Here is a 9,931-nt window from a genome sequence, read left to right as displayed (position 1 = left end):
ACTAAATTAAACAGTAAGTGAACAGTCAATCAACTATCGAATTTACTACTATAAATCTACTTACATGATTAGTTTTCAGCAGTTCAACATTATCGAAATAAATTATTACACACATTTTGGACTTTTTGAGCGTCTTGGGATTAATCCAACAAGAAATCAAGAAACAAACAAAACAATATTTAGGAACAATCAAATAACATTTAAAATTCTGTAAAAATGGTAAGAAATTGAATTCTAATTGTACACTTCACATTAAACGTTTCGTATCATTCTTATTAGTTTTGGTTTGTCGATTTTATTAAACTAAGAGATCCTGAATGATGTTTTACCGTGTAATTGTATTACGACGATTTCTTGGCGGCCTATACTACGCTACGGGCCTATGGATACTTCAAACGCGCGTTTGATGATTTCAGTGATTCTTTGAACAGTAGTTTATATAAAAATTGGCAAAGTTAATCAAATACTAAATCAACCGATATACCTTCAATATAATGAGTCCCCATATTATACAAAATATGAATACAAGGTAAGCAGGATAAATACATACAGAAATACAATGGCATGCAAATGAGCGTATAATGAATGTGTAAAGAATTTCTCCGAATGCTGGGGCGAACCAAAATGCGACCCAAAATAAGTATAAAACAACCATTTTCATTGCTAAATTCCCGCACACCCGCGGTCAAGCTGGCCAAAACCGTTGCACCATTTACATTTGTCCGGAAACTCATTCGAACGGTCTATTGAATTACTCATATTTACACAGAATTCCAATAACAGTTCGAACGGTACAGCCTGCACCGTGTCTCTATTTCAAAACCGTTCGCTAACGTAAATACTCATTCCGAGTTTCACCATTCCCGCGTGCAGAAGAGCAAACATTTTTGACAAATAATCCAATTTCAACTCCACTCTCACTGATGTTCCATGCGACTCCCAGGCATCCAGGCACCCTATCGTCCACGCCACGGTTCCAGCAATACCTCCGGCAGCTCGTCGCAAGCTGCCGGCGCGTTGCCTCCATCCGCCTCCGGCAGCAGGAACGCGTTCGGTTGCATCCTCCTGAGCCCTTCCGTGTTGTCGCACAGCAACCGTGCGATTGTCGCTTTCCGCAGCTCACCCAGCTGGCTAGCGTCAAACCCAGCGCCAACACCATTTTCAAAGAAGAACCTATCGCCCGTCCGCGTACGCCGGAACTGCTCGAGCAGGATGCACAGGAACGTTGGTCCAACGGTTGCACCAGCCTCCCGATGATTCTCCAGCGCTCCGGCCACCGCCAGCTCCACATCGTCCACCGTGTCGTACCAGCGGGCCAACCGGTCGACTGTAGCGCGTGGAATTTCACCATACAGATCCTCCCATCGGGTAGCGCGCCCCAGTCCACACAGCTCCCGGAAGTCGTTATAGCGGGCAAGTCCATGGTCCCGGGCCCGGTGTATATCGATCGCCTTCAGATCGGCACCGTAAGGGTTCGCGTTCCGGAAGAGAAAGTGTTTGGCCTCGGGCGTCAGCTGGTCGTTGGCAGCGTCGTGCGGCTGGCTGGTCATGCCCCGCGTCAGCAGCTCCCGATTGTTGCTCTGCTCCAGGACGCCCGGACGCCGCAGCCAGTCCGAAAGGCGAACGGAATCGGACAGGAGGGATTGCTCCGTCCCGGATTCTTGGTACAGCCTGCAAACGGAACGGCTTACACTTGGTGGCAGATCTAATGGGGACACGCTTAGTCGCAGGCTTACCCAAGCTGGCCCACAATCATGTTGTGAAAGTACCGAAAGGCAGCGGTACCGAACGCATTGCTTACGGTCGCATCCTCCAGGGGGTTGTAGTCCCGGACGAACCCGTCCGCATCAGTACCGTCCTGCAGCAGGCCGTGCTGCAGCATGTTCGCACGGCCCAGGTACATCGGCAGCCAATCGTTGAACACGATCGACTGGTATTTGGCGATGTTGATACGGCGTGCCTCCTGAAACAGGCGCTCCTCGTCCCAGCAGGGATTGAGCCGAGCCAGCTCGCCTGCCAACCGGTTGTGCTCGAGCAGGTGCGCTATCTGCAGGATGGCCAGATGGGGGCTCTGGTTGGAGCGCAAGTCGCCGGTCAGATAGCACACGTCCGTCTCGTGCCGCATCTGGCAGAGGTGGCTGGCGTTCGGGTTGGGCGGTGGCCAGTCTTGACCGTGCCGATGCTCGACCAACATTCGCCCCGCACGATGTTCCCGCAGGCTAGCCGTCTGGTCGTGGCTGTTACCGTACACGATGGAAAGGTCCAGAAAGGCCGTTACGGAGGAAAGCTGCTCGGCGGTGCCGTAGTTTGTCACGCACGGATGCTCGAGGGTGGTTTTGGTGCGTAACATACTCATGCATTGGATGTCCTCGGGGGGTAGTACTGGGTCGTCCGGTGGTACTTCAAGCGGCATGCAGCGGGGCGGTAGCAGGTCCGGTGGAATTCGTTTACCGCCAGGGCAACACTTTACTCCGAACACTGGATGGAATGGAACGGTAATAATGGATGGAAATCAATTGTTAAACACATCTTAACAGCAAAATAATTTCTTAATCTTCAGTGGAATTTTGTGTTCCAGGTTTTACTTTATATATATATATTCTTTTTTTTAGTAAAGATTGATGATTGATTAGTGAAGGAAAAAGATGATTTTTTTTCAATTTGCTTATTTTTTCCTCCTGCACAGCTCAAACTCATAGATTGTTTTGTTGTCTACTTTAATGTTTACATTATTTTTTGTAAATACTTGTAACAAAAACAAGATGTTCATATTGATTGCTAAAACAGAATACAGGAACAGTTTGTCAAAAAATTAAGTCCATTCAAAACATGTTGAAGCTTCAAAACACGCCTTTTAACAAAAAAAAATCCATAGGGGAAGGTATGTAAAGGCGGACATGTTAAGAGAAATGGTAAAATCTAGGGATATATAAGTTCAACGACCATGAAAATGTGCATACATTATCTTACACTCATGTTTTATCAGAAAATGTGTTGAAACTTTTAAGTTTCCTTCGATTTTTGTGTTTTTTTATGAATTAAAAACATGATTTTTTTCGTACTGTTTTATTTATTTGAATCAAAGTTATCGGGTAGTATGCCTAAATAACTTAATGCTTACAGAGTACAAGTTTAAAGTATGGCCCTAGAACTAACTTGAATATGCTGACGCAGCTGACTAACGGATTGATTTAAATCTGCTGATAACCCTAACCTATTATACACATCAATCATTTTGAGCAGTGGATCATTGGCACCAAAACCAGTCGATCTAAAAGGGCTTCTTAGTAGCTCTCTACTTCTAAGACCTCTAGAGGGAGTAGAAAAGCAAATAAAATTTAAAATGTCAGGTGCATCAAAATCCCCAATTAATAATTTATGCATAAAAGTTATCTGAGCCGTAGTTCTCCTATGCTGTAAAGTCTGTAAGCCAAATAGTAAACACCGAACATTATACGAAGGACGTGGAATTTGGTTTGACCAGGGAAGACGATGAAACATAACACGTGTGATTTTTTTCTGATTTTTTTCAATTTTATCTATGTATGTGATTTGATGGGGACACCAAACTGCACTGGCAAATTCCAGGATGGGACGGACTAAAGAACAGTATAATGTTTTTTAACTGAAAGGATCTTTAAAGTCGGCCGAGACACGTAAGACAAATCCTAACAGTTTAAGAGCTTTAGTGACGATAGTTTGATAATGGCTAAATAAACTAAGCTTACTGTCTAAAATAACTCCTAAGTCCCGAACCTGAGAAAAACGTGGAACGCTGTCTTCATTGATTTTGTAGTTACAAATAATAGGATTTTTTTTCTTTGAGAATGTTATACAACTACATTTGCTAACATTAAGTAACATTTCATTATTAAAACACCATGCAGAAAAATAGTTTAACGAGTCTTGTAACATTTCACAGTCGTCAGAATATTTAACAGGTAGGAACATTTTTAGATCGTCAGCATATAATAACAATTTAACATGAGGAATAGCAAACACGACATCGTTAATAAATATAATAAATAGTAAAGGTCCTAATATACTCCCTTGAGGAACACCAGATAAATTATGGAATGTGGCAGATAAACTAGTTCCTATCTTAACGTTAATGCAACTATCAGTTAAATAACTTCTTAACCACTCAACAACATTTGTGTGAACACCATACTTTGATAATTTAGATAGCAATAGAAAGTGGTTGACCTTGTCAAAAGCAGCGCAGAAGTCAGTATAAATGACGTCAACCAGTAAGCCCTTGTTAATATACGAGTGGCAAAAGTTAAGTAAGTATATTAGATTGGTCTCAATCGATCGTTTCGGCATAAAGCCATGTTGAACATTAGAAATTAATGGTGAAAAGGCTTGGAGCATATGACGAGACATTATCTTTTGAAATGTTCGTGTAAAACAGACACCTGATATGGGAAAGGTGGACACCATGAAGGGTAAGATAGACACCTATAGAAAACGTTGGAAATTGAAGAGGTTTATAGTAATTTAACGTATCCTATTGCTTTCCACATCCTGGTACGTACATAAACCAATTCTAGGGAAATTGCAACGACGGTTCATTCAGCCATGAATTTAGGAATTCTAAGCGCCACTTGTAACATATCGTAGAATGCAGTATCTAAAGCATTATTGAAATATCACACACTAACAGCTGACGTTGTTACAGCTTACAGAAAAATAGTCTAGAACTTCCTTTTAGGGAATTACTCCGCAAAAAGTCCACGACCACAGTATTTTTTGAGTAATTTGTTAATAGTTAAAGCCATTTTCCACCATGTTTGAAATATCACGCACTAACAGCTGACGTTGTTACAGCTTACAGAAAAATAGTCTAGAACTTCCTTTTGGGGAATTACTCCGCGAAAAGTACTTTCTACTTTCTCTAGTTGCTGATTGGTTTATAGCTTCGGAATGCCCTTCTTTAAGGTATTTGAAGAAATATATTCATCACCAATTGATATGAAAAGTAAAATAAATCAATAAATTCGGTGTCCATCTTTCCCTACAACAAAGGGTCCGTCTTTCCCGCTTTGGTGTCAGGATGTTTAAACCACCAGAAAACAATATTTTGTATAGCTTTCATTCTCGTTCTTTCATCTGTTTTTTGCAAGACAATACATTCATGTAATAAAACTTCCGAAAATATATACAAAGCAAGTTACAGAGCTTAAGATCCGCAGTAGTCAAATTAGATCCACAAGGGAGCACACGATTGAAAAAAAACAATTATTTTTTTCTTAGATTTAAACAATTTTGCACATAGTATGCCAAAAAATTTCTCAAATGTGTTGTTTAACTCTAAGTTAGGATGCTGCATTGTTGACTTTTTCGAAAATTACCATTTTTATGCATTTATGAGAAGTGTCCATCTTACCCACAGTGTCCGTCTTTACCTACCTTCCCCTACAATGATGTCAAATGATAAATAAATAGTTACTCTGCTCTTCTTTGGCGCAACAATTGTTGTCGTCTAAGGCCTGTCTGTATCGCAAATAGGATTGGCTTTCAGTCATTACCCATAGCTGGATAGTAGAACTAAGGGCTTAAGTCACGGGACCGGCTGGATAAATAGTTAGCACAGCAATACAGACCATACAAGAATACCAGAGTAGAGTAACACCTTTAAATGAACATATATTCTTCCATAAATAAGGCGTAATTCGATTGTTCAGAATACTGATGAGCTTTGTGGAGCGCACCCACGAAATCCAATAGACTCCAATTATTGTTAGTCTGTTTTTGAAACATACTAAACCCAAGCCATGTGGAGTCAGAGTCGTCTGGAGTCAGAGTCAACCGGTGTCAGCCGGAATCAGTATCGAACTGGAATCGGAGTTGATCAGTGTTGGGCCAGCATTTCATTTCGTTTAGTTGTTTTTCGTCTTTTGCTTTGCGCGTGCATTTCGTATACAGGCATTTGCAGCTTATCGACGAAAATATTGCTTTGCACAACATCCTTGAACAGGCTGTATCCAGTACCGACACTGACTGACCCCAGTTGACTCGGAGCCCGGACGACTCGGACTCCGGACGACTTCGATTCCGGACAACTCTGACTCCGGCCGACTGCCACTCTGGAGGACTCCGATTCCGGATGACTTTGACTCCGGGCGATTCAAACTCTGAATGACTACGACTTCGTTTCCGCACGACTCCTTCTCGAACTTCTTTATCAATTATCACGTTTACGATAGCGAGTGTGATATACATTCGTTAATAGGCAGCTTAAGGCTAGGCACGGAACTCAACAGGAACTCAATCGTCAATAGGTAGCTTGAGGATAGTAAATAAGTATGCGTTGGGACTAGTACGTAAGATGATATTGTATTAGGATTAAGAGTGTCTGAATAAACCATTAGCTAACTCTTGAACTGAACACTACATGGCGACCGTGACAGATAAAAAGAAAGTATCATCTCCGCGAATAAAGTATAAGAGCAATACCCGAATCTTCCTTCGCTACGACGACCAGTGACCTGCGTTTACCACATCGCAAATCGAACCCTGCATAGATTGCCAATGCACAAGAAGAACTACGTGAAAAAAAAAGAATCCTGCTATCGTTACTCGTGACATCGACAGCACACCACCGCAGCGCAACAAAAGAATTACACAAAGCGTTACGTTTTTCGATTACAGCTGTGAGTTCATCGACCAAGCCGTGTGCGGTTAAGCGATAGTGATGGTATGTTATGGAAATACCAGTAGTTAAATATTCGTTATGTAGCCAAAGTGAAGACAGAAAACAGGCAACTAGTTAGATAAAAGCAAAAGAAGAAGAAGAAGAGTCTAAGCACATGTTAAACAAAATGGCTACACCTCAAGTTGATATTAAATTAGGCCGCATTCATTCTGCACTATGTCCGATTCATACTTCACAAGGCCCGAATAGAAATGACAGTGCCCAATTGAGGGTTGACGTCGCCCGAAAAAGTATTTACGGCGACCGATAACGCTTTGACGACGCCCGATTGGCTAGGTAAACCCTGTAATAACAATTACAGAAATCGTGGTGGATACCACGCAAACGTACAAACATATCATGCTCAAACAAACAACTATCCCGTCGAAGAGACAAACGAACAAGAAGAATTAATTTTTTTTAGAAATGCCAAAATCGTTTACACCAACTTGTCTGCCAAATCCGCTTACCAAGAAATATTATGTGATTTAATTTTATTTTGTTTCATCCATGAGGAAAGCTTACGACTTACGGGATTCTTTGTTTTGCCCATCTTACTGCATCTTTTGCAATAAATAAATAAATACTGCGGCAAATGAAATAAAAAGAGCAAAATAGTTGAACACCATCATGCATAAAGATTAAAACGGCTGAGATGAAACGTGCAAGTTTGTTTGCCACCTAGAGGTATCCAAGGAGAAAATGAAGAATAAATAATCCCGTATTTGGCTCAACCAAGGTAGTTTGGAGATAATAAGCCACCATTTCTTTGCCAAAGGAAAAAAATCCCTTTATCGCTTCTGAGTGCTGGCTTGCCACCGTCCCTGTGCCACTGCTTGTAACATGTGTATCCTTAAATTCGTTTCAACACTTTTCACCTGTTTCTCCAGTGCCGCCTGGTGGTCCATCCATTTTCATCACCGCCTCCACCGTCGGCCAACTTACCATCCGCGGTAAAACTCATGTCATGCGCCACCAGCTGCCCGAACTGCATGTTAATGATGGTGTTGCGCCCGTCCCGACCTTCCGCCTCGCCGAACAGTGCCATTGAAAGCTGCCGAGCGTTGGGCAATGGTCGGCCCGAGGCCATACGGGCCGGTTCCGACACACCGTCCGCGTACCAGGCCGGCAGTAGTCGCCGGTACGGCCGGTACGGTGTCCCGTACAGCGGACTGTACAGACTGTTGCACGAACCGTCCATCGTGCGGTACGGTGCCGTACCCTCATCGCACGATGCAACCAGCGGACAAACGGCCAGCACCGAGTTGCGGATCAATGCGCTTGGCAGCACCAGCAGCACCATTAAACACATCCAAACTCGCCTGCGCTTCATTTTCCGCACGATTGCATACATTTCGGGCGCGTCACCGTTCACCACGCGCGTGTGGTGAGTTTCTCGTTTTTCTTTTTCACTAACACAAAAAAAGAAACACACAAAATCACTCCAAAACTAGCATTGCAAATTAGGTGGGAAAAACGGGGAATCGAAACGGGCGGATAAAACCATAACCAGCGGAAGGCACAATTTTGCAAACCACTAAACACGACCCCCAGACGATGCAACCGGTGGCAAGTGAGAAGAGTAAACGCTAAACGTAGCACAAATTATGGCAGCGCCAATATTTACAACGTTATAATTTATACCACAAACCCACCAGGTCAGGTCGATCTGGGGGGGGGGGGGGGGGCATTAAGGATTGTAATTGATACCAATCGCTTTCATCGGCAGCAACACAATGCTGGCTAATGCGTGCGACGCTGATGCGATAAATGCTTTGTGTTAGCGCGCGCGCTCGTGCCACGCGTTTTTTAAACCCGTTTATAGTCGACCTTTTTGTCACGGGCGGTTTTGCATTCAATGCAACGCAAACCTTCCCCTTATGAGAATGGCGTTTGTATGCCGTTCTCGTTACTGGCGGATCAAACAATGCCCCCGGTTTGGCTCGATTAGCTGCACCATGCTCTCCACCTCTCTTTTATGCTACAATATGTACCATATCAAGCAGCACATTAAACCCTATCAGGCACCCATTAGTGCACCACTTCCGACGAAACACCCCCCGACCCGAATTTTCTTTTGCCTGGTAGGGCAACGAGAGGTTTAGATGGTCGAGATTGCAGCGAATATTGCACCTCATTTTGCATTGCCATTGTTTTTCCCGCTGGCGCGGAGGGAATGAGCGGGTGATGTGTATCGATGACACGGCTAATGTGCCGTCGCTTGTTCTCTGATTGATGAACTGTGCACAAATCGTACGCACAAAGTGGTGCACCGTTTGAATCACTGCCGTTACTTGTCGAGTGGGGGATTATTTAGTAACAGCACAATGCTGGGTTCAGTGATTGTGTGTTGGATTCTGTTTTGCGTAATTATTACTACACAAAAGGGTGATAACTAGCCAGTGCACAGTGAGAGCAGTTTAGACCATAGCTTGGGCAAAAATCACATTATTTCTTACAGGAAAACTTGTTTTATTGTGTGTTTTGGTTTATTTTGTTCAGAAAATATTATTCCATGCGTTTTTCTGGCTTTTTTTACATTATCGAGACACTTTTTACATTATTAGTTTTCCTGGCATTATCATAATTGCTGGCTTAGCTTACGCTTATGCTGGTAAAAGTTATTTTCTTCGTCTTTCTATCATCTGAAAAACAAAAAAGGATGACGACCGTTTTGAAAACAACAAAGACCAAAACTCTCAAAGCTTTAAATGTTGAAGGTTATCATTAGGGATATTAATGTTCTCAGTTACAAGCTTTATTTATAAATTGCAACGAAATTTGTTCAATAAACAAATATGTTTTAAAATAACGTTCAACTCCACATGTTTCTTATCTTTCATTCAACAACTATGTTGATGTCCCAAAACATGCATATTTATTGTACGAAAAAGCGGGGCAAAATGGGCATGTTTAGCAGATTACTGAATATTCTTTTGAATATGCCACAAAACACAATTTTTCTTTCATTTATCTATGGATTAAAATTGTCACATAGAATGAAAACAACTTAAAAATATGAAAATATTGTTAAATAAAAGTTGATGTTTTATGAGGAGCTATTTTAACACGCGGGGTAAAATGGGCATAACCCTGGGGCAAAATGCGCATATGTAAACAAACTGTGAAACGTCAAAACACTGGGGCAATATGGGCCACAACAACTGCGCTTAGGTAATAGTCTATGCTTTTGCGCACGTTTCTTGAAATATATTCTCGTTCTGTCTTTTGTTT

The 9,931-nt window shown here is 42.4% G+C and overlaps 1 protein-coding gene across 1 annotated transcript; it reads right to left on the bottom strand.

Moving 5' to 3' along the window:
- Window positions 1-439: 439 nt before the first annotated feature.
- LOC120959522 (peroxidase-like) lies at window positions 440-8,286 on the bottom strand. Its single transcript, XM_040382977.2, has 3 exons — window positions 7,643-8,286; window positions 1,737-2,478; window positions 440-1,671 (listed from the first exon to the last, which is right to left on the bottom strand). The coding sequence occupies exons 1-3, from the start codon at window positions 8,049-8,051 to the stop codon at window positions 957-959; spliced, it is 1,866 nt and encodes a 621-aa protein (XP_040238911.2). The 5' UTR covers window positions 8,052-8,286; the 3' UTR covers window positions 440-956.
- Between the last annotated feature and the right edge of the window lie 1,645 nt (window positions 8,287-9,931).

Source organism: Anopheles coluzzii, chromosome 3, assembly GCF_943734685.1.
Source record: "Anopheles coluzzii chromosome 3, AcolN3, whole genome shotgun sequence".
NCBI lineage: Eukaryota > Metazoa > Arthropoda > Insecta > Diptera > Culicidae > Anopheles > Anopheles coluzzii.
The sequence above is the reverse complement of the archived record's forward strand: the minus strand, read 5'-3'. Positions and strand labels throughout refer to the sequence as shown.